This window comes from Odontesthes bonariensis, chromosome 21 (genome assembly GCF_027942865.1).
Source record: "Odontesthes bonariensis isolate fOdoBon6 chromosome 21, fOdoBon6.hap1, whole genome shotgun sequence".
Classification (NCBI taxonomy): Eukaryota; Metazoa; Chordata; class Actinopteri; order Atheriniformes; family Atherinopsidae; genus Odontesthes; species Odontesthes bonariensis.
The window spans coordinates 23,640,193-23,664,231 of record NC_134526.1 but is presented as its reverse complement, the minus strand read 5'-3'; the positions used below and the strand labels follow the sequence as shown (position 1 = coordinate 23,664,231).

Genomic DNA, 24,039 nt, shown 5'->3' with positions numbered 1-24,039 from the left:
GAAGACACAAATACACTGAACAGCTTTATTAAATGTGAAAAACAAATGGTACAAAGACACTTACTGTTAGCTAGGAAATCTCAATCCCAGCTCCAACGACAGGACCAAACGGGCGATCAACCTACTAAGTTAACTTAAAGCGGGTCTCCGATTCCTTAGTAAATGCAAACGAAAGCCCATTTACGTGCATGAATACACGGGCCTGTAACGCCTAAATAATGCAACCGAGTTGAAGCTCAATGAAAATGCTAAAGTGAAAAAAAAAACTTTACGAGAGACACCCATTTCATCCTAATTCTTCTCAAAACACAGCAGGATCTCTTCAACATTTCAAAAAAAGGATTTTTCAATCACAAAAATAAAGTTACATCTGAAATTGAAACAAGCCTACATACAATAATTCACTTCAGCACCTACCTTTAACACACCTGGGAACACCAGATATTTGGGATAATCGGGACAAACTCAGTTAACTAACGCAACCAATCCCCTTTCAAACTAAAGAATGCTAATTAGTCAGACTGATGCTGTGGAAATTAAGCTCTGAAGAATGCCACTCATAATAATAACTGGAATGTATGAGTCAGAAAGATGTGGCAAAATCAACATAACTGACTGATTTTGGGACTTTTGCCCCGTCTGTGTGACGGTGCAGATTGTGTTGTGCTCATTTTCTGCCTGATAGAGAGGGTGATGGTGAAGGGGCGAATTGGAACGGTGAGTGCCCCATCAGGCCCATCATGGGCTGTGGTGGGTTGAACTGCTGGGCCATTAAAGGCTGCGGGCCCGATGAAGGAGGTGGAGCCTGCCCCACACCGCCTGCCCCAGAGCCAGAGCCGCCTCTGGAGCTGCTGTACTGGCTGCTGCTGCTGTTATTCTGGTACTGCTCATGTGAGTTGGAGTTGGAGCTGGAGCTGGACCTGGACCCGGACCCATAGCTGCGTCCTCCATCCCTGCCGCTGCGATCTCTGTAAGAGGAGGAGGAGGAGGAGCGGTCGCCATCCCGACTGCTTCCAGTGCGGCCATCTCGGCCGTAGCTGCTGCTGCTGCTTCGGCTGCCCTTGGAGCTGCCCCCTCCACCGACAGAGCGCATTCTTCTATCACATTCATCCTGGTACATCAGGTTGGGATTGTTAGAACTGGAACCACGGAAACGGGAGCGGCCACCTGGAAATGGAAAAGAGTGGGACGGACAGACTGGTTGTTAATGGCACCTTATAAAGTCTATAGCAAATGAATCCAGTTGAATGCATTTTCTCACCTCCCCCACGTCCTCCGTCTACCAGCTGCAGCAGCTTGGGGTTGATGGCCTGTCGGGCTTCTTCCAGCACCCGGATCAGCTCTCGGGCCTGCCGCAGATTCCCCGGAGTGAAGAAGGTGTAAGCAGTGCCTTTGTTTGTGCTGCGGGCCGTGCGCCCGATACGATGGATGTAGTCCTCCGATGAGTTGGGATAGTCATAGTTGATGACAAACTTGACATCCTCCACATCTTTGCATTTGAGGTGGTACAGATCAAGAGTTGGCATTATTGGATCAGTTTCAGGGAGGGAAGAGACAAAAACAGAAGTCAAAACCAAACCAACACCGGGCAGAGAACTGAATGAGTTCACTTACTTCATTTTGGAATTTAAAGTTTTGTTTTTAAAGCTAAGGATATTCAGACAGAAAATAACCTACAGGACACCCATCATTCTCAAGAAGAATCACTTACCTGTCAACTGATCCGATATAAAAACATTAATGCAAAACGACTCTTTTAAATGCCAATTTCAAAACTCAATAATCATAATAGTTTTTACACACGTGCACAGAGGCTACATGCAGTCTAAGCTGAAGATTAACTGAATTAAGTAGGGGATCAATTACAGTGGTTTGCTGGATACTTTGGGCAAATATTTAGACAATGTGACCCCAACCACTCATGTGATTCTTGTGTAAAAGACAGACACACAAGTCGCTGATTAATGATTTCCGTCTAATCTCAACTAAACAAACTGCAGGTCTGTTTCTCATTACGAGGGCTCAGAAAACACTGCTGATTGGTGGAAAAAAAATCTTGTTTTGGAAGCATAATGGAGAAGGCTGACGAAGGAGAAAATGGGGAAGAGGGGGGTGAGGGACAGTACTTACCCTATATCAGAGATTTAGTGATGACATACAGAGTTACTTCTGTCCCCCAACCCATCACCAGTCCTGGGAGGTCTGCAGGGGTACGAGGAGAGCGCAGGGGACAAAAGCAGTCCCTTCTCCCCCCTCGCCACTCCTCCACAACACTCCCAAAGCTGGACAGTGTCTGGATAAGAGCTGGACTGTGGACTGGGACGCGGTCCTACTCTAGTCAACTGTGCCTCTTCATTACTGCTGGGTTTATGCGGTCTCTAGCTGAAGGTGATCGGAGGAGAGGCCTTTCTGGATCCTTTCATGTCAACTTCAAGGATCAAAAGTCCTCCTGAGAATGACTGACTGCAATTTCTTAAACGACTGATTGCCAGGAACATGTAAGCTCTAATTAAGCAGTGGATCAGTGGGAGTGGTAGATTTTCTAATGAGCTTTCATCGGTGTGGTTTGTTCCGAATGCCTCCCAGGTCACTTCCATTGGCAGTGGTAGCATAAAGCCCAGCTTTTCAAGTTTAGTAACAAGAAACAGACACTAAAGGAGAGGACAGGTGGGTGTATTCTGTGAGGGGGATGTCAGAGTGGGCTCCTGACAGGTTCGGAAGATACTTGATGTGATTTATTCAAAGAAAAATGGCCCAAGTTTTAAAGACAAACCAGGGCACATGGGTAGAGTTGGAGAGCGTGAAAGAGGGGACAAAAAAGACAAGGATCAGAAATGGTGTAAAGAAAACAAAATGGTATTGAAAGAGAGACGAATGAGAGAAAGAAGGGAAGATTTGGGAGGAAAAATGAGCAAAAGAGCAAGAGGACCGATGAGAGGAAAGAGAAAGGCGGATGAAGTGGTTGAAAAGGGACAGAAAGAAAGAGAAGTGAAAAGAGGGAAAACTGATCATAGAGAGGTGGTTCCTCCAGGCCAGGACTCCTGCCAGCCAGGACCAGACATGACGTCCGCAGAGGGAGAGGCCGGCCGGCACAGCCAGTGATGGGGGGGTGTCGGGGGCTGGCATCAGGGGGCAGTTCAGAGGGGAGTCTCACTTCCTGGCAGTTGTCTCTTTGTCTTCTTGTGAAACTCCACTGCTTTTCAGTTTCACAAAGCTTACGTTTTGTCTATTAAAGTTTGTTGTGTGCAGGACCAATTTAGGTTAAAGCTTTACTGTCCAAAGTCTGTTAAAGGGAATAGAAAATGCATCTTCTCAAGGACTTTGTGATCCATTCAGAATTGAAAAAAAAAAAAAAAAAAAAAAAAAAAATCTCTAGGTGAGTGCGAGTTAATTTAAAAAGGAAATCTTATGGTGCATCGCTGTGATGATAGCTGGGCCAAAGGGAGTCCGCCCTCCTTCACACCCCCCTCTTCGCCCTCTCACCTGACAGCCGCCCCCAACCCTACGATCAAATTTGGAAGCCCAGGGCCATCCTAGGCTTGCCCCGCCCCCCCTCACCCAAATCGCCCAGGTCACCAGTGTCCTGGAAGCGGGGGGGAGGGTTTAGTTAGTGAGCTCTGTTCTAGGTTTTCAGCAGAGAAGGCTTTGTCTGGGACTGATTAATCAGGCTGTTTTCTCTCCCCGAGTCAGCTTTCGATTTGTCATGCCTAGGTCCGGCTGCAGGCTCCCGAGGGCCTGTGTGCGTCTAGTTGCCGGAGGAGAGACTTGGAAACAAACAAACAAAAACAAAATGAAAAGAAAACAAATGAACACAGAGTTAGGTTAAAGGTTGACTGCCATCCTGCGAGGGGGCTGCTGTACTAGCAACACCCCTCACACTGTCACACTTCATTCAACATTATTCCTATGCTCTTCTTCAGTAGTGCTCAAAAGAGCAAAGTGATTCACAGGGCACCCTGTTTCAGATATATCATATACTTCTTAGATACACAAGTTATCTGAGAAGCAGCATATATTCTCTGAAAGAAATGCAAATCCATACGTTTGTAGTTCAATTCTGAGCAGCCTACTCAACATTAACGTGCAGTGAACAGCCTAATCAACACGTACTGACCATCATTCATAATTTGTACATAACTAATGGTCGCATACAATGTATGTGTTCTGTACTGCGTGTGGCTTTGCACATGGGCACACAACATACCTAAACCACGCGAGGCCACATCTGTAGCGATGAGGATGGGAGCTTTGCCGCTACGGAACTCTGCAACGCCAGACAATCACTGATTAGGTGCAGAAAGTAATTTTTTTTAAAACATGGCATCGGAAGGAAATCAAAAACAAGCATGTGCACCAATATTAAAAAAAAAATTGGCTTTTGGTGTAAGAAAAAAAGAAAGAAAAGGGGACATCTGTGTCTTTTGTACCTGACAAAACCCAGTCTCTCTCTGGCTGGCTCTTGTCACCATGGATACACATCGCTGGCCACCTAAAGAGAAGGTAGCAACCAATCAGATATAATCTTAGAATTAAAACAAGTTGCGATCTAATGCATCACAAAAATGCACAACTCTTTTAAAGCACTGGTGCTGAGACGAGAAGGTCCGGTGATAAACCCACCCGTCCCGTCTCATCCTGCGTGTGAGGTCATCGCAGCGCTTCTTGGTCTCAACAAAGATAATGGTCTTGTTTTCTTTCTCAGCCATGATCTCTTCCATCAGCTGCATCAACCTGGTAAAAAAAAAGTTTTATTACATTACGGTCATTTTGCAGAGCCTTTTATCCAATGCGACTTACAATAAGTGTGTTCCACATCGGTAGGCAAAAGAACTTCAGGTCACAAGAAATCATAAGTGCATTTCCTTCCAAAACCAAACAGCTAAGAGCATAACTAGTGCTAGAGTAAGTGCGGTAAGTTAGTTTTATTTTTATCTAATTTATTTTGCAGGACAATTCACTATGTGATCAGTTTGAACAGGAACAAGTACAGAGCCAAAGAAACAAGAATAAAACAAGGAATATTAGAAAGGAAAATCAATTTAATCAAAATAAAATGTAATAACTGTAATGAAAGATGCTCTATGTGACCAGTCACTTACTTTTGGTCCTTTTCATTCTCCATACACACATCAACAATCTGAAGGATGTTGTGGTTGGCACTCAGCTCCAGTGCCCCGACATTAATTTGGACGTAATCCTTCAGGAAGTCCTCTGCCAGCTGGCGGACCTCTTTAGGCCAGGTAGCACTCCACATAAGGGTCTGTCTGTCCGGCTGCACGCGGAGCACATAAAGCAAACAATGATGACAGGCTATAAAATGACAACTTCTTGCAACAGAAACAGACTAAATCATCCTTCAAAAAGCTACAAAAGCGAGATCGTGTTCTTTTCTACAAAACGTAAATAAAGAAATCCTACACAACCGAGTATTAGCTTTACCCTGATCTGGTCCACAATTTTGCGAATCTGTGGCTCGAAACCCATGTCCAGCATGCGGTCAGCTTCATCCAAAACTAGATTCGTACAGCGCCGCAGGTTGGTCTTTCCTGCCTCAAGAAAGTCAATCAGGCGACCTGGAGTGGCAATGCAGATCTCAACCCCTAAATGAGACAAATTTCTCACGTTTTACTGTGTAACCTTATGCACTTGGTATCAAGTGGACAAATGTGCTGCTGACATAAACAAAAGAGCCGTAATCCAAACAGTAAAAGCGGCTGTTGTCTTTACCTCTCTCCAAGTCCCGGATCTGAGGTCCCTTTGGAGCACCTCCATACACACAGGTGCTTTTGATGCGGGATGACTTTCCATAGTCATGTGCCACCTGCTGGACCTGCTGAGCCAGTTCCCTTGTAGGGGCCAACACCAAGCACTGTAGAAAAATACATTTAAGGTCACAACAATGCCCCGTTTAGTGCATCACACGTGGGAAGGCAGACTGCTCGGTAACATACAATAGGTCCATCTCCACGCTCCAAGTAGGGCTGATGATTGATGTGCACAATGGCAGGGAGGAGATACTGAAGAAAGAAAAGGAGAAAGATTACTAGATGTGGTTACTTTGAGTATTAATCTTAAGAGGTCAGAGCGTTGAAGATGTGCCTTACCGCTAAGGTCTTCCCAGAGCCAGTCTGAGCGATGCCCACCATGTCTCTCCCGCTGAGGGCCAGAGGGAAACCTTGGGCCTGAATGGCTGTGGGCTCCTTGAAATTCTGCTGCACGAGCACATCCATCACATATTCTAGAAAGACACAGACAAAGCATTTGTTTATTTTACGCACAGGTGACTTTCGTTTAATAGTCGAAGCTGCTGTGTTTTGCACATGCACAGAAAGATTTACTGCTTGGGCTTACGGGGAAACTGTGCATGGTGGAAGTTGGTGACAGGCTTTGGGCAACCCGAACCACGAACGGTGATTTCTTTCTTCCTGCGGTACTCCTCGATATCAGACTGAGAGCCAAGGGACAACAAAATACTGGATTAACCAGCAACTTCACATAGTTTTTTTTTTATATAGCCCAGTACATTAGGGAGAATTTTTAGAAGACTGAGTACCTGGCTTATTCGCTGCACTTCCGGGTGTTCAGTGTAAAAGTTTTTCTCAAATTTGGGCAGCTCATCCAAGTCCCATCTCTTCTTTCGTAAACGGTCCCCTGGATTCCCAAACTTTTTCCCCTGTGGTGCTCCGCCCCTGTTGGATCCGAATCGAGGACTGCTGCGTCATAAACAAAACTAGGTTACACAGGCCGCAGCGATATCTATATGTTACTGTAACTGTGCACAAGAAAACACACGAGTCCATCATAGCTACTCTTCTACCAGCTCGCAAGCCAATTAACTTCCAATTAATTTCCTCACCCTCTGTCACGGCCGCGGTCTCGATCTCTGTCACCGTAAGAACCTCTCATTTTTTGATGACACACGCTGGCAAATGATAAATCAGTTATTTAAATATGCAATTTTCGTGGTTTTCGTGTCTGTGTCTGGCCTTTACTGACAAGCACAGGAGCTATATCCGATGAGCCCACCAACAAGTGCCAAAGATAACCTTGACCGTAGACTAAAGGAAGAGTAAAACTCGATTTCTCAAATATTTGCACAAAAATTACGAAGAAATGTTAAAACAAAGTGAATCTCGGTTGTGATAAATGTAGTCAACGTCCAGCTAAATTGGCTCGATATTGGATTGCCGTATTTAGCACTGCTATATTGTTGTTAGCTTAGCTTGGAGCCAGCTAACGGAAGTTAATGTGATTGGTTGGCTACTAAACGAGTTCCGCCCATATATAATGATTGACATCTTCATAGCCAATGTACTGTCATTTGTTTATGTATTTACCAGCGACACAAACTTTACGTTTTCCTTGTTAATGGGATTAGATTCATTTTGCGTCTCTAGATAACATGTAGCTGTGACTAAATAGTAAGCGTATCGTCATGGTGTATATTTTTGGTTGCTCCAACGTTCTGAGAAATAAAAACGAATGTAAAATAAAGTTTAGAATCACTGCACAATGTCCCATATGGCTGTGATGATGGTGTTTACAAGCTGACAAAAAAAAAGAAAAAGTAACTTTTCAATTGCTTTTTTATTTCTTTTGCACACCAACTGAAATCAATACAGCATCGAAACATGAGATAGTACCAATATACATATTAAAAATATACAAAAAAAAGAGGATATAGGAAATTAAAATAATCAAAAGTATTCAAACAAAGCACTATACCAATTGATGCCATTACAGTCATCACCGTGAATATTTCACAGTGATTTCACTATTTACATCACCATGTATACAGCTTTGGGATTGATTTCACACATAGTATCAAAACTATTATTCAAATCAGTATGCTAGAGCCAGATATATGCTATAAATGGGAGCTGAATTTACCATAATTGTTTACCAGTGATGTCCATTAATAGAGCAAATGCATTCAACTTTGAATTTAACGGAGGCACTGCAGGTTCAGCAGAAAGATGGAGTGCATTTGTTGCACGAGATGCTTGGAAAGGAAAATGTCATTTAGCAGTCGAAGCTGTGAACACGATGTAAGAAATGTTTTTAGTATTCTGCTCAATAAATGCAATTTTCTCGTTGCAAGGTTACATGTCCTGTGTGACCATTAATTTTCCATCAATACCACGTTTACTTCTCATTTACCTGGACTGAGCTTTAATGTGCTGCGTGTTTACCTGCAGCCAGTAAACTTTGTTAGGCGTCTGCACTCAAACAGAAAAGCGCACATTCAGAGGCAGCAGCAGGCTTAATGAAGCCTGTCCATAAAAGCTACTTGGCCTTTTCACTGCTGTGCCTCGCCATTAAATATTTAGGATCACAACCACAAGCCACTTATATACTGGCCACTGAGAAAAATGCGCATGAAACATCAGATAGCAATGTATGGAGAATTCAATGAAACATTTATCTCGACTATTGCAGAGAGATGATTAAAACCAGCAGATGTATGGGCTCTTCTGCCGTTCCACAAATCAGTGCTTTAGTGCATTCCCTGTATTCATTTTGCAACTTTTCAGTGCACATATTTTCAAATACAGGGTCCAATTTTATGTGTATGTGTGTATAAAATGTGTTCAGAATGTAACTCCAGTCAGATCTAAAGCCTCGTCTGCACCAGCACATCTCTGCACCGTCTTCTTTGTCTGATTAACGCCTCCCTCTTCTTCTGCTGCATAAAAAAAGATGCCATTACAAGCAGTACCAGCAGAGGCAGGCCTCATCTGTGCTGCATGTAACACCATTAATTATGAGATTACAGTCCACAGCATATCACAGCTGTGCTGGCTCTGCAGGAAGTGCAGCTTCTTCAGTAATCTGCGATCTGCATTGGGCGCCGCCGACCTTCCGTTGGTCTCTCCGCCCACGCGGAAAAAAAATAAAATAAATCTCACGTACAGCTGTTCCCTCACTGCTCCACAAACCATACACCAGACCCAACAGCTGGACTTGGTATTACACTTTTGAGTCACTTCATCCAACAAAACCACAACAATGACAAAATACATAGAATATTTATAACGTATCTGGAATAATCTTTCAACAAACTAGTCTTTAAATGAGTTATACCTTCCAGTTCATACAACATTAAATATAAAATAATTATTTGCATTAAACTCACAACGAAACCCAGCAGTTCAAAAGCTCCTTACCTTTGCTGGACTATAAAGCAAACCTAAACTTAAAGGCAGAGTGTCTCAATAAATAAAGCCCGGGGCTCTGCTCTCTGTTTTTTAGCAGCGTTTTTTTAACACCCAGTAGCCATTTGTTACAGATGAAGATGGCGTAAATGTGGTAACGTTTCTGCTGTACTTTATAAAGTGCACTTTGAAGATGCTATATGCAGGCACGGCTATTTGTACCAGTCCGTCTCCCTCAGGTGGATACTGGATTTCTGTCTGCAACAACCTAAAATCACGACTGCAATATGACATCAACAAAAATAACAGCTTGGTCATTTAGCGAATGGCCCTGACCTCACTGCTCACTTAATTGTATTTGTAACATCTCCATTCTCCTTATGCGTCTCCTCCTTAGAGTTATTTCCCTTATGATCATAAGAACACTTCCTCACACTTGGGTTGCAGCAGTTTGATGCCCACCATTTCATAAATCTGACAGATCTGAGAGTCCATTGTTGTCTAACGTTAAAACTAACTTTACCTTTAAAGGTAAGGCTTAATTTAAAAAAATCTGATTTGTCTCACATTGCTGCTTAGAATTCAATACGGGCAACAGAATGTGAGCTTCAGAAAGGGTTTCAGTCTCAGAACTCGTCGTCAGAGCTCAGCAGAAGGGTCTTTTCATTGTCTCCACGGGTGCTGAGGTTGCTGTGGCTGCGGGACAGGGGCGGCCCCCCGCTTCGCTCCAGTGTGGACTGCTGCGTGTACTGCTGATAAGCCGGGGAGAAATTATGGATGGCATCCTGGACCATGTCGCCTGGATTCATGGTCTCCTTCAAGCTGCTTGAGATACTCTTCATCGGGGCACAGCGACCTGCAGGTGGGAGGCAAAAGTTGGAATATGAATAAAGAGGCCATGAGAAGAACACACAAGGCGGGAGGGATGAAAGGGAAGATTAAGAAAATAAATTTTCTTAAAAAAGACTGAGGGGTGAAAGAAATAAATCTATCCCCCAAATCAAGACATGCACATTATATAGTGGGTAGCTGATATTTGCGGGCATATAATCTAACACAGTAGTCGGGTTTCCATCGCTGTTCTTTGATGCTCACTTGTAATTTAGAACAGGCTAAGTAAATGAATGAATACATTTTTATATAATACAAACGGTTTCTATGCTTACATGAGGTGTTTTATTCTTTTTCAAATAAAAGTAGTGGTGCAGAAGAGGCTAGATAAATGTCTGATGCAGTCAGCCCTAACTTACAATCGCACACTTGATCCGCTCTTTCGGCCTGTAGATGACAAACACGGCCAGTGCTGGAGGGACTTCAATGAATAAACCCAGCAGACTGGGCAGAAAAGGTTTCCTGAAGCACCTCTCTCCGTTTCTTTCTCATCTGTGTCCAAGGCGACTGGTTTTGTCTGTTTCTTCTAGTCAAATTAACACAGCGGAAGCACCTTTCAACTGTTGACTCGTCGGGCTCCCATCTCCCCGTCGGCTTTTCTTTTTGCGTTAAACAAACTATGCAGGAAAGAGCTCTAATGCTGCTGCTGTATGCAGTTTTTTATGGTCAAATATAAAATGATTTTCTTACTGAACAATCCTTAACCGCACATTTGTTCGGGGAAAACAATGAACTCTCAAAACCAGACAAATAAAAATCAAAAAGTCTCTCAAAAAACGGAAAAAAACCCTATACAGTTGAGTTGACATCTCAACCAATCAACTGTTAAATTACGTAAGAGTCCAACGATTGCCATCATTCCCTGATGCACGCAGTTGGTGGAGAGAGAAAGCCGCCTTGAACTCACGAGGTTCCCGCTTCATACGTCACTGAGCTGCCGGAGCAGGTCAGGATCACAAATCTAACACGCCTCCTTTATGCGCCGATCCCTGGTGATCAGTTCTACGCAGATCTGACTAATCCCAACCGATCCCGCAATCAGGCTCCTGCACAACTTAATAACGAGCTGATGCAGCTATTCCACTTGAATGAGGTGTGTCGGAGCAGGTTGGGAATGTCTAAAACGAGCAGAGCAGGGGATCCTCAGGGCTTGGACTGGAAAGGGCTGATCTAACATATCTAAGATACGAATCAAATCATAAAATAATATCACCGAGCAGGTGAAGATTTGACATCAGTTTTCATTCCTTTCCACTGTTTTTTACTCAAAACAAATATTTTGTTTAACATAGGTTTGTTACGATGGGAAACATAAAGGACCAAACAACCGTGGTGAGGACATGCACCCAACAAACAGAAATGGCTAAGGGCTGAAATAACAAAGTAAAGGGAAGACAGATAAACACTCACTATCTAAAATGTTAGAATAAAATAAAGTGTTTACAAAATGCTCACATAATGTGGAAAATGGCAACACCAACGAAACAAATGTAATGGATCTCGAACCAAAATCAAGCACAAAAAGCCTTTTTTTTTACGTACAGCACTGTGACAGGCGACGAAGCGCAGCCACTGTCAGACCTACCGTATTGTCCATAGATAGGAAAAGAGCCTATGAGTGTGGCACAGTAAGGAAAGAAGAAGAGAGAGACACAAAAGACAGTCAAGATGAAGTCAAATGAAGGTAGGGAAAACACAGCAGAAGAAAGGAGAGCAGTTCATAACAGTCATTGTGTTCAGATAGGAATCAGTGAAAGAAAGGAGGGGGGGCACACCCACGGACTGCCGACATCAAACTGTACAAACAAACCTGGGGGAATCGCACTGTAACATGCACACTCACTTAATTGTCGTCTACACGTAGGGTTACATAAGCCTCCGGACTCCCACACACACACACACACACACATCACTTACCGTACGAGTCCAGCCTTTTGTCCATGTAGACCTTGTAAGTAAAGGCATGGCGCAAAGCAACAGCAGCAAAGAACATCTCGATGCAGATGATGAAGTTCTGGTAGCCAGCGGCAACCGTTCCTTCACCCACAGAGAAGTCAGCAGAGCTGATCTGAGGAATGGCTCCACATTTTTCGAGGATTGCCAGCAGCATCCCTGAGTCGTACAAAAGCAGTGTGTAAGAAAACTAAATCGTACACAGAGGAGTCATTGAGCAGTTTCTGGTACGCACTAAATCTATGCAGAGAAAGCCCTCAAAAAACAACTCTCACTAAAAAGTTGGCTCATCAACAGACATTGTTCATGAGAGGATGGTGGAAGCTGGTGGGATTTTTTCTCTTGGACAAACAATCAATGCTTGACCTCGGAGTTCTTCTTCACTTGTTGACACTTTGCAGCTGCTCTGAACGAGCCAGTCCAATACTTAATGTGAGAAGTTAATCTACTTAGCCAGTTTTTCATTTTGTTTTGTTTCAGTCTTCAGCAGTGACACAGCAAAAACAGGGAGGATTCAGTAATCAGACACTCTTCAAATCCTCTGAAAGCACCACTGGCAGCTTCATGACCTCTTGGTAATTATCCTTCAGGTTATCTGAAGCATAAGTAAACCTCCACCCAAACTTAAACTTGTTATTCCTTACCTCTAAAATGAATCTCCTGCCCCCCCTCTTAGAGACTGTCATCACCACCCCATGATAACGCCACCACGTGTTTGACTGTAAGGTTGGTTTTACTGAGATGATGTTCAGAGCCTGGCTTTCTACACAATTCCCTGTCTTGCACGTCTATAGATAATTCTCTTGACCTAATGGCTTTGGTTTTCACACACATAAACTGTGTGACCCTTACACAGACAGGTAGCGGCTTCTTTATTAAGTCCATCACATTAAATAAGAAACAAGTCGACTCTTGTGAAGTTGTAGAGACATCTTGGAGAATGCTGATAAAAGTAAGCTCTATCAAAGCTCAGTATCATAGAAAACTGTCTAAATACTTATGTCAATGGGATATTTTAAGTCTTTTCTTCTTAAATGAGTGAACAAAAAACTGAATCCATACTAAGATTCTAAAGCTCAAAAAGTGGAAAGCTATTATAAGCTTCTGTCAAAGCTGTCCGACAGAAGTTCGGAATGCGGTATTCTTACCCTGCCAGAATGAGAGGAAGATGACCGACTTGACCATGAAGAACTTGAGTACAGGGTTGTAAGGGACAAGAAGTTCTCGTGTAGCAAAGTAGAAGAGGAAGAGTGCGTAGAGCGACAGACTGACAGAGATGTTGTAGATAATAGTAGCGTACAGGTAGCCACTAGCCACACTGGAGGATAGAATCATAGGAAAAATAAATAAATCATATAAACAAACATAAATACGATGAAGTTGCTCTCTGATAAGTTTAATTTCAGTCCAGAGGAACTCTTTGCATCGCCCTAGTATATGTATATACAGAGTATATGCTGTAAAATTTCTGGTTTATTAAAGAAATGACTGTCCGGTATGCGTGTGATTTTGTACAGTAGGAATGCGAGAGTAAACTGCTGTGGCAACATACTTAAAGTCCCCGTCTTTATATTTGCCGAAGGCCTGAAGAATGACTGTGATCACTGCCATGAGGGGCTTCACCACACAGAACTGGAGAGTTGCCTGAGGAAGCAAAAACAAAAGATATGTCAACTACTGTGACAGGATTCTGACAAAAATGGGTAGAAATGAAGATCATTTTGAAAAGGTTAGTCGACAACATGAACTTAAAAAAACCATCAAGGCAACCTCTGAGCATCACATGTTGCATCAGATCGTGAAGAGTTCACACTAATATGACAATATTTGGTTCCATAATCTGTGAAGCACAACACTAAAACATGGTTATTATTGAGCGATGGTAGACATTTACGATGAGGAAAAGGAAGGAGTTGGTACCTGTTTACAAAACCTGAGGAAGCCAATGGAGTAGGTCTTCCCCCACAGGCAACACGTCCCGTACATGCAGCTCGACCTGAAGCAAGGCACAGGTGAAGTTAACCGGGAAAGCAGAGAGGCCAAAGGATTTCAGATTAAAGCAGAAAGAAGGCAAGATGGAGAGTGAAGGCAAAAAGGGAAAAGACGCCGGCAAATAAGACTTACTCAATAGCTTTCCCTCTGATTTCAGCCATGATGGCACTCTCTCCTCCCAGATACTCGTAACACAGACTCAGGAAGTTGTAGATGACGAAGGCTACAGAGAGTGACATACAGGGACAAAAATTAAACAAAAGCCACTCCAAGATTTTATGTAACAGCCAACAAAACAACTGGCAGTGTTTTGGGTTGTTTTAGGAAAACAGATATTTGCTCAATCCAAATGAAGAATTAGATATGATGACATCATATCATCCGAAACAGCCAGAGAAAGCTCACTGACTGTATGCAGCTGCAACGGTGGTCATTACTCAATCTCGCCAATGCTTGCTGCAAACTACAGCTCTGATTAGCTGATTCTGATTAAAGTGCTGACTTTGCCATTTCCAGGCAGAGGAGTGAGTCATACATCAACAGGCTCACAAATGACTGGGTGATGGCTGTTCGAGTGCATAATCACAAAGTGTAGCTCTCCAGTGCAAGAAGTGGATGTGGTGCAGCGTGATAAGAGGACACCTATGGAAACACACCCAGGAGACAGCTTGTGATCATTTCACACTGCCACATAAAAGTCTTACATAATGACAAACATTCAGAAGAAAAAATGCTCAAAACAAATCATTATATTATGTTATTAATCCCACAAGTGAACCACATACATTCCAGGCAGTGGTATTCACTGATTACAAAACTAATGCTTATAATTTAAAGCCAAATGTGAGGTTTTCCTCACCATTTTGGCCCATTTTAAAAGGCTGTGCATATGTATGGTCCTCTGTTCTAAATCTCAATTATCATGGAACTTTACGCACGTGCAAGAACCTGGATACAGACCCTCCCCTATTTAACCGCCATGCACAGCTAAATTGGTGCAAAATTGATACACTCATTAGTGAAGTGGATTAAAATGAAATCAGTTCTATGTCATGTCTCAGTTCTGGAAATATGACCTGAAGAAAAACTGCTGAATGTTAAAAAAGTAACAAAAGAGCAGCTCTGTAAGTTCATGGCAAAGAGCCAAGCAGAGGTAATAAAGTAATTAGGCCTTTGGACCGGGCAGATTTAACAACTCCTGATTTATTTTCAACAGTGAACACATAATCTGTACAGTATAAAGCCTGCGTGGAGATGATCAGGAGAGAGATACAGATGTGCTGATGGATCGTGTTTTGTTGGCTGCCCTCTTAAACAGCCTTTGGACACCTAAAGCAGCGCAGGAGCCAATCTGATGCCAAGAAAATCAGAATGATCTCTACATATTGGTTCTAAGGTCTTCCATAGCCATTACACACAACCATGACTCACAGCTTTATTATACAATCACATAAGAAACAAAGCAAAAAGAAAATCTCATCATATTCTGATTAAATTGTTTGATATCATATTCTGTCACCTTTCCATTTCACATTTTGTCCATTTCTAACGTGTTCACATGTTTGGAAGAATATGGAAGAGCAATGGAAGCCACACATTCTTTCTTTATAAAGATTGGGTGTAGTTATAGGAGCACGTGTGGGTTTTGTGTGTACACGCCATTCCTGTATCTGGCCCCAGCTGCGCCTCGGCAGCTATACTTGGTTGGTTTTGCAATAACGTGACAGATTTCATGGAAAGTCAAAAACCTTATTTCCACTTTATTTCCACAAGGCTTGAAATGGTGCACTCCACAAGACAGTCCACATTTTCAACCCCCCAAAAAAAATAATCACCAACACTCATAGTTTGAACTACATGACTGACGTTACAGATATAGTTAGAAAGCAAACTTTCAAATGACTCATCAGTGACATCACATGCTTACGTTTTTGTGATTAAATAACCAAGTCGGGCACAATCAGCTCTTCCCTGTTAAACATTTAGCGGTTAAAAGTTTACATTACCACAAGTAACCCAAAAACACATTAACAAGAGTTTCATAAAATCCTTTCTGCCCTCTTTGCTCAGCGGTAACACGCAGTTTGAATAAACCTGACAGGACTGCACACTGATTGTAGTGAATGGTGTCCCGGAGTGAGCAGATTGTATTTCATCTGCTGCCCCAGGTGTTTGCAGACTAATTTAGTAGTAACCGGCTCCCCACTGCCTGAGCTCTCTTTTTACTGTCAAAAGTGGCTGAGCTCACAAAAACATTCGCCAGAACACAGTCAGCAGCACAGCGCTGGCTTTGTCAGTGTTGCGTAATCACAGATTCAGTCGTTTTTTTCCACTCTAAAATGCAGCGACACGCCTTAAGCTTTACAGAGACCGGCGCTGTTTTATTGATGAAGTGCAAAAAAACGCCAGAGGCTGGATTATTCGATAAAGAAAACAACAACACATGAATGCTTTAAGGAATTCATTTAAATCTTTAAAGCTGCAGTCTGCAGGATTTGTTGTTGTCATACGTAAAGTCCTAATTTTTGGCATTTTAAGAGTTTACATGATCTATCAGAACGCTTGAAGTTGAAAACGGTGACCTCCGTAGTCGCAAAATGCAAGAAATGCTTACTTTTTAACCAAAAAATAAAAAGTTATTCAACTTCCTGTCCCGCCCCATCAAAACACATGAGAACTCGTGCACGTAGATGAGCGTACACGACTCCTCATTCATCAACTCACCTGTCATTTGCGATCATGGAAGACACAGTAAGTAGACTAGCCCGTAATGAAGTTCAATAGTGTAGATAAATAAGCGTGGGGACGAGCCTACCTTGTATCGCGCGTGCACAATCGGTGATTGACAGGCAGCAGAGCCCAGCTCGTAACCTGATTGGTTACCTTTTACTGGTCCGGTCTGCAATTTTGTAAACAAACCTGCTGGCTTTGGAGGGACCTAGCGGGACATATAGGGGACCTAGAGAACTCATTTTTTTTTGTATTGGGGTATTGAATGTACTACTTTCAGAATCCCCGGACAGTTCCAGGCATTATGTTTGAAAAAGAGTTGCAGACTGCAGCTTTAACTGCGGTAACAAAGCCCTCTGTAACTGTAAGTTCCACTACTGTATCATTTACTTTTAGTTGCCATTCCACAAATTAATTTGCAATTAAATCTAAACTAAATGGTTTTATAGAATCAAAAGGAGAGGTGAGGGGATCTTTCTCACAGAGGAGCAGTAACAGAAAGAGTGTCTATATGAACAGCAGCTAATTTAAAGAGTTGTTTTTAACAGTTAAGGTAAAGGAAGCTCCTTTAGCGATCGGCCTTTTAGCAGCTGCGCACAATTTGTGCATCCCACCTAGTCAGCAGTTAGTAGTCTCCGCTTTGGCTCACAGATTGCAGATGCTTTTTGAAGCCAGCCAAGAGTCTCTTTTCTTGATTAAGGAATTTTCTGACAGTCATCCTTGGAAATCCTTTCAAGATCTCGAGGGGGGGGGGGGCATTTCATTGTGTGTTTGCAGGTTTTCCAGGTCTGCTTCGGATCGTCGGTCACTTCCTGCTACTTCTTTGCAATTGTTTAGTGTCTGTCAGGTTAAAATGGCACATGTGCTGGGGCAGATTATGTCTCAGCTTTTCACCAGTTATTCCAGAACACATCCTACTTCCACAGCTAATCCCCTCTCCTCTAGGTTTAGCTTCACTTTAAGAGTAAAGGAGCCCACGACTGTCGGTTTAAAGAGTCGGAATTGATCAAGCTCCAGAGTTGAGTTGTCATCAGCTCAACAATGCATACTGATAACAGTCATAAAGACTCGATTAAGGCCGAGTAAGGTAATTTGTGTCATTTGCCCAATGTTACCAAAGCTCAGCTGTGAGTAGCAGATGTGACACAAGTATAAAAAAAAAAAAAGCAGTAGGTTTGAAACAGCCGTTCAGTGTTTGAGGCTCAACAAACACAATTCAGTCAAGTAAACTTAAGGAGAACACATGAGTGGATGAAGACTTAAACTTTAAAGGCCACAGATGCTACCCTTCCAACCATTCTTCACCCTCTACAACACCTACTGCGCGACGGGATAAAAACGGTTACCGCTGGTTACTGACCTTTTCTGCTGAAGAGTGAGTCAACACCGTTTTTAAATGTGTCAACTGTTCAGTTATCAAAATGTAAAAATGGTGACAAACACCCACCACAGGTCGTGGTCCTCAAACTCATCAAAGGACCATCAGTTCAAAACTAAAAATATGTTCTAATTTATAATGGTAAAAGCAGAGAAAAGCGTCAAACCAGCGATTTGTTTTCATTCAACAGCGTAATCGCAGCAATCGTAAAATAATAACAGTTTAGGTTTCATTCACCCATTTCCAGTTTTTCCATGACAACTTTCAAGACGTCTCTTTGGCAGGAGCTAAATAATACGTCATGATTAGTTATGAATTATCCGCTCAGAAGTGAGAGGCTCTGTCAAGGATTTGCTCAATTTCACACAGTTGCTAGGAAACTGGTTTCCCCTCCCCGCAGCCCCAACAGGCCATGCAGACGTGAGAACAAAGATGCCAACCTTTGTAAATGCATGCACTACAAAGGCCATCTGCCACTGGGGTAATCACACCATATAAATTCTCACTCCCTTATTTCAAATGGGAGTCAAAACATTTGCTGGAACACAAAACCCTCAGTCTGATCATTGTCTTGAATGTTGATCTGTTCTGCGTCTGTTTGACCTCATTGAAATGAGTCCCTTTGTCTGCCTACCTTCATAGCAGTCTCGGACTGTGTCGAAGTACACGTAATACTCCTCATTGGTGAAGAACAGAAGGCTGAGCCAGGAGTCGAAGGCATAGATGGGGACTATGAAGAGGATCCTGACTATGTGCCTCTGCTCATTTGGAGAGCTGTAGTAACGTAGGTGCATGTAGATCTAAAAAGAGGGGATACAGGAAGAAACAAAGCGATATACTCAGATATTTGAACCAGATGAAAATTCATATCACGTGACCATTTGCAAACACCTGGCAATGACTATGAAGAGCTTGTGTAAACAGGAAACAAAAGGTCAATTGCTTGGTTGTGACAGGCAGGATCAGAGATGATGATAGACAATCTTTAACCAGGCAGCAAACATGAGGTTCTGTGTCACAGTTAAAAAAAAAAAAAAAAAAAAAAAAAAAAAAAAAAAAAAAAACAGACAGTGGTGTCTGATAGCTTCACGTCAACACTGGACAAACAGAGTGCGTGAATATCTTCAACCTTGATGGAGTTTTCCAAAACATGCGCTCTTGCTGACGTAAAACTGGGTTTCCGCTCGGACAAAAGGCCCAAACGCAAAGATAACACAACGCTTTCAGAAAGATCCGTCTGTGCCTGCGCGAGACACGAGCGCAGAATGTTCTTGAGTAGGATAAACAAATTCTTTATCGGCTCTGCTGAGACGGCAGATTTGACTTTGAGATGGTTTTGCGTTGTGCAACCACAGTTCAAATTATATCTGATAAACAGGCTGGATGGCACCAAACGCCAAGTAAACTCGAATGTGTGCAAACAGCGTACACTTACCAAAGTCAGATACTGGAGCAGTGTGAGCCTGCAGAGTGTGTGGGGGGTTGTTTTAGGAAACTGACACCAAGCTTTTGTCACCGGCACCTCTGTCTGCTCCATCCGACCCCTTTTCTACTTACACAATGTCCAGCCCTATCATCTTTCCTGGCCTGTAAACAGACACACACCTTGGATAGCAAAACAAACAGTGGGTGACAACCCACCAAGTGAGGCAGCGCCCTCCCAGGTGTTGTTGCTAGGTGACCCTCGCCCACTCGTGCACAAGCAAACACACACCTCTCCAGCTCATCGATGACGTGGTGGATGAGCCAAGAACACCTGTTGCCTGAGTGACCGAAGGGCATTCTTTGGCCTTCAATGTGAAGAGCATCAGCTAACAATGGAGGACGAGTCATGGACCCCTCGACGTATAATAGATCTCCTGAACATGAAAGGGGGGGGCGTTTATATTAAAACACCTCTCTGCAACAGGGGACTAATATACAAGAAAAAAACAAAACAATAAGACAACGCAAAATTGTATTTATCAAATTGATCAGCACCACTAACACTGAAGAATTTTGTTTTACACAAAAAGTTCAACCATAAAACATTTTCTATCAACTGCAGAGAAGCAGCTGCTAAAGCTGGGTCCTCTAAGGTCTTGCAGTACAACCACCCTAAGTTGCCCCATGCTGGGTAAGTTTCATTAGGCCTAATCAGCCTCAGCTGATCCAAACTAGCACGTGGGACCTCATCTTCAGCCTTCAGCTTGGTGAACTTTCTGTGAACTGCAACACGACCAATCAATCCACATCCAGCCACAACTTGCATCTCGATCTCCTGAAATCCTCCATCACCTTTCCGCCATCAGTTATTTAATGTCGTTTCTTACAATTAATGTTTGCCGCCATCATCGGAAGACAATCTTAGCAGATCTCAAGTGAGAATTCCAACTGGATTCATGGTAAATCCCCTTAAAGCTCACACAATCAATCCAGCTTTTGTTATTCACAAGAAAAAGGGTTATTAACAAAGCATTTTTCTTACTAATAGTTTAGTAAATATGCTATGCTATGTAAAGTAATGCGGTAAGGCAAAAAAGAATAAAAAAATGAATCCCTCTCCCTGTTGGGTGAAAAACTAAGGTTAGGAGCGCATGTGTTTGGTGTGTGAACAAGCATATAAAGAGCCTTAAATTAGGCAGGACTCACGGAAAAAACGCTCTGGGCTGTAACAGCCTTTATGCTTTGATTTCCTTGCTCTTTTACAGAACAGGAGAGCAAACAAGATACAAGATTTACAGGTATAAAGTGCTCTGGCCATTCATAAACACTTGGTATTAGGCAACGTACAGCAGGTAGGTTTTTAACAGAATGCAAGTTGCTTAAGCTTCTGCAAACTTACCTGGTGACATGTGATCAGAAGAGCTGTCCAAACAAAAAACCCTGATATAGTTTGGGCAGTGGAGGTCATGAGGAAAAAGGGCTCTTCTGGCATGACCACAGGGGCTCCAGGTGCCCAAGAGGAGTTGGATCCTTGAGGGGCCACAGTGGCTGAGGAGCCTGGGGGGAGGCCATTCGGAGAGTCATTCCCCAATCTCTCCAACAGGCGCTTGTCTTGCCACAGCAGCCGACTCATCTGTATGAAGAAAGGGGGCCAGCTGAATCAAGATGCTTGAAGTGATACAAAACAACCGACTGTTCAGCAGCAGCACCTCATGTTATGAGGTTATGAAGTCTGAATAAAACATTGAAATGCAGCTCAACGGACCCATGCAAGACTGTGCCGTGACCTAAATATCAAACCGCTGATGTTTGCGTGAAAAAAGCAGAAGAAAAAGTAGGACAAATCTAAAATGCAAAAAAAACAAAAAAACTGTGCGGATGTGACGTGAGATGAAGAGCGAAAAGATGTGACATACGGTGGGTGGGTGGGTGAGGAGCTGGTGCTCCTACAGCAAGAGATGGATTGGAAGTGAAATGAGCTGGGATCTGCAAATCCACTCTGGTCCCTTCTTTTTCTCTGTGCTCTGCCCACAACATGGAGAGGTGCACTGGAGCCTCGCATAAACACTGCAATAAGTGTTCTTTGACATAAAAACGAGCTAAACGTATACTCCTACAAATTTACACTGGGAAACGGATAAAGGTGTTCTAAAGTGTCTTGTTTGACTCAATAGACCAGATGGGAAAATGGCAGCACCGATTTGCCTAAAGAAAACAATAAGTGGCCACACAACTGCACGGCACTTACTGGGACAAATGGAAGCTACACTGGCCCAAACCAAAGACCAGAACATCAAACACATCCAGACACTCGTGCCACCACCCAGACCATCAGCTCTCCCTCGGTCCTGTCATCTCAACAGCTGCGTCACAGTCTTGGTGTGGATTCCAGGAAGGCAATAATGCAATTGTTCACTGTAAAAACTAATTTCACTTTGATTCCTGAGCACCGGCTAAATATAGGCTGGTGCACAGTGTGGTCATGGATGACTCATGCTACTCGCCAAAGCCTAAATCAGCTAGGTATTGTAGAAATCTGTAGCTCGCATACACACAAACAGACATCCGAATTGGTTTAGCCAGATAAAGAAAGATAAACTTAGGACAGCAGGGACAAGTCATACATGTTCCTTTTTTTATTCAAGAAATATGGGGTTAGAACTGCCCATTTCTCTGTGTATTTAAGAATTGATAGGGAATATTTGCCAGCAGATTTCCAGTGTTGAAACAGACCATGGCAAAGTAATGTTTTGTATCATAACACTGGGTGGTGTTCTAACCATCTATCATGGCATCTTTTCCAAGAGCGCCTGATTTGCAACCGTGACTGCATAAAACGTCGCATTTAAAAAGGTATAAAAGATCGCCTGCATGTCATTCTAAAGGGAGGTCTGTCTTCTCAACAACGCAGCGGCGACCATCACGACCATCAGTTTATAGGTTCCCAGTAGGCCACAGATAAAGAGACGGGGGCAGCTCATCGATCCCGCTGACCGCATCCGTGTGGAGGTTCCAAAACATGCATTGTACTCTGAACTCGATCGATCCAGCAGCCTTTTTGATGAGACAAAAGTCTTCAAGCTAACCTGCCTGAGACCAAATGTGATGCATCGGACCGCTGTGGCTGCGTTCTGACACTAGTGAACACAAATCATTCTCACAGAGCCGAGTGTTTCCAGCAACAAATCCCACAAAGAACGAGAGAGCAGGTTCTCCCGTGTTTCAAGCCTACACAGCACATCTGTACATACGCACTCTTGCAAAATGCTAGAAAAGTAGTAATAGATCAAATGGGAATTTAGCGAGAGACAGTATATCCCAATACTGTTAAATTTGATCAGGGTACCGAAACACACTAAATTGAAAAAAATAGTAGCCGAGTGCTGATGTTTCCATCCTGCCGCGGTGCTTACCTCCTCTGCAGTTGTTTGACCTACGCTGGTTCCAATCCGGGCATCAATTTAGCTCATCGTCTCGAACCAAACGCAAACCTTTTGGAATACAAAAAAAAGTTACCTGGCTGAACGCGAACATTCAGTCGACAACCAACCACGTATCGAATCACTGCGATTCTGTCCGAAACTTGCCCCCGTGTTAAAGCTGTGCGGTCTCGGCAGCTGAGCTGAGCCTCAACTGTGCCGAGTGCAGCCGCTAGCCCGTGTTAGCAAACCGTCTTAGCTAGATTGTTTTCCCTTTGCTGGGAAAAAAAAAAAAAAAAAAAAAAACACAGATAAGAGGCCGTGGGCTTAATTACAACGTTAAAATTACACTAAAAAGATAACCGGCGTTGTCGAGCCATTGCCGACCCAACGCTGATGGACCACAAAGCTTTACGTCTCCAACATCAGCACAGTGTCAACAGCAGTAACTGCTTTCGGCGCATGCGCAGACACGCGTTTGCAGACCCCACAGTAAAAGCAGTGTTCAAATACCAGATAAAAGACAAACGCCTCCCTAAAAGTTCCACACGCAGCGACAAGAAGAAGTCGGGGAAACGTGTCAGCAACGTTATTAATTTTTATTACTTCATAAAATATACACAAATACTGTAAATAAAGTGTGTTAAAGAACTGTACAGGATATCAGTACACAATACACAAAGTGAAATCCCCTTGCCTCAAACTCTTTTTCATCATCCCCAAATCTACAGTTACAATGCCACTGGGTCATGGTGTCCTGTACAAAGGTAATTACACACAGTACACTGCTTTACACATACACACGTAAAATCCCTGCAATTGCATCAGTTATGCTTTCTTTTGAATGACATCGTCAGGGTTGTTAAAAGGTTAAAATTTATAAAGTGACATCAAACCATTAGTATTAACTTATGCAGAAGGAATAATGAAAGTCCAAAGAATTGTAGTACTGTATGAGGTGAACAAGCAGCCCCAGAGTAACAAGAACAGAGATTAAAACAAAAGAATTACCCATAAGTTACAAGAGAGCTGAATAAAAGCTTTGCATAAATAGAACAGATTTGAAAAAAAAAAAAAAAAAAAAAAAAAAAAAAAA

The 24,039-nt window shown here is 42.9% G+C and overlaps 2 protein-coding genes across 4 annotated transcripts; both read right to left on the bottom strand.

The window, feature by feature from the left end:
- Nucleotides 1–11: 11 nt before the first annotated feature.
- LOC142371437 (putative ATP-dependent RNA helicase DDX17) lies at nucleotides 12–7,243 on the bottom strand. Of its 2 annotated transcripts, none has more exons than XM_075454103.1 (13): nucleotides 6,857–7,243; nucleotides 6,554–6,713; nucleotides 6,352–6,448; nucleotides 6,105–6,238; nucleotides 5,952–6,017; nucleotides 5,728–5,869; nucleotides 5,440–5,600; nucleotides 5,100–5,272; nucleotides 4,621–4,731; nucleotides 4,428–4,489; nucleotides 4,205–4,264; nucleotides 1,262–1,489; nucleotides 12–1,167 (listed from the first exon to the last, which is right to left on the bottom strand). In XM_075454103.1, the coding sequence occupies exons 1-13, from the start codon at nucleotides 6,904–6,906 to the stop codon at nucleotides 668–670; spliced, it is 1,944 nt and encodes a 647-aa protein (XP_075310218.1). In that variant the 5' UTR covers nucleotides 6,907–7,243; the 3' UTR covers nucleotides 12–667. The 2 variants fall into 2 exon arrangements, with proteins under 2 accessions (XP_075310218.1, XP_075310219.1); XM_075454104.1 differs by having other exon boundaries at nucleotides 6,554–6,710.
- A 325-nt stretch (nucleotides 7,244–7,568) lies between these two features.
- On the bottom strand, nucleotides 7,569–23,392 carry LOC142371439 (transmembrane protein 184B-like). 2 transcript variants are annotated; one of them, XM_075454105.1, is made up of 11 exons: nucleotides 23,112–23,392; nucleotides 22,938–23,015; nucleotides 20,924–21,157; nucleotides 18,734–18,899; nucleotides 14,124–14,214; nucleotides 13,920–13,995; nucleotides 13,552–13,643; nucleotides 13,148–13,317; nucleotides 11,964–12,158; nucleotides 11,632–11,658; nucleotides 7,569–10,011 (listed from the first exon to the last, which is right to left on the bottom strand). In XM_075454105.1, the coding sequence occupies exons 3-11, from the start codon at nucleotides 21,155–21,157 to the stop codon at nucleotides 9,782–9,784; spliced, it is 1,281 nt and encodes a 426-aa protein (XP_075310220.1). In that variant the 5' UTR covers nucleotides 22,938–23,015; nucleotides 23,112–23,392; the 3' UTR covers nucleotides 7,569–9,781. The 2 variants fall into 2 exon arrangements, with proteins under 2 accessions (XP_075310220.1, XP_075310221.1); XM_075454106.1 differs by lacking the exon at nucleotides 11,632–11,658.
- Between the last annotated feature and the right edge of the window lie 647 nt (nucleotides 23,393–24,039).

Bases quoted from the DNA above. Each gene is read 5' to 3' on its own strand.
- LOC142371437 (XM_075454103.1), bottom strand. From the start codon at position 6,906: ATGAGAGGTTCTTACGGTGACAGAGATCGAGACCGCGGCCGTGACAGA. The intron at 4,265-4,427 runs GTACAAAAGACA...CTGGCGTTGCAG, and splicing joins GAGAGACTGGGTTTTGTCAG to AGTTCCGTAGCGGCAAAGCT. The intron at 1,490-4,204 runs GTATGTTGTGTG...TCAAATGCAAAG, and splicing joins TGTGGCCTCGCGTGGTTTAG to ATGTGGAGGATGTCAAGTTT.
- LOC142371439 (XM_075454105.1), bottom strand. From the start codon at position 21,157: ATGAGTCGGCTGCTGTGGCAAGACAAGCGCCTGTTGGAGAGATTGGGG. The intron at 12,159-13,147 runs GTAAGAATACCG...TGTACGACTCAG, and splicing joins CTTCCTCTCATTCTGGCAGG to GGATGCTGCTGGCAATCCTC. The intron at 11,659-11,963 runs GTAAGTGATGTG...CCACACTCATAG, and splicing joins CAAAAGGCTGGACTCGTACG to GCTCTTTTCCTATCTATGGA.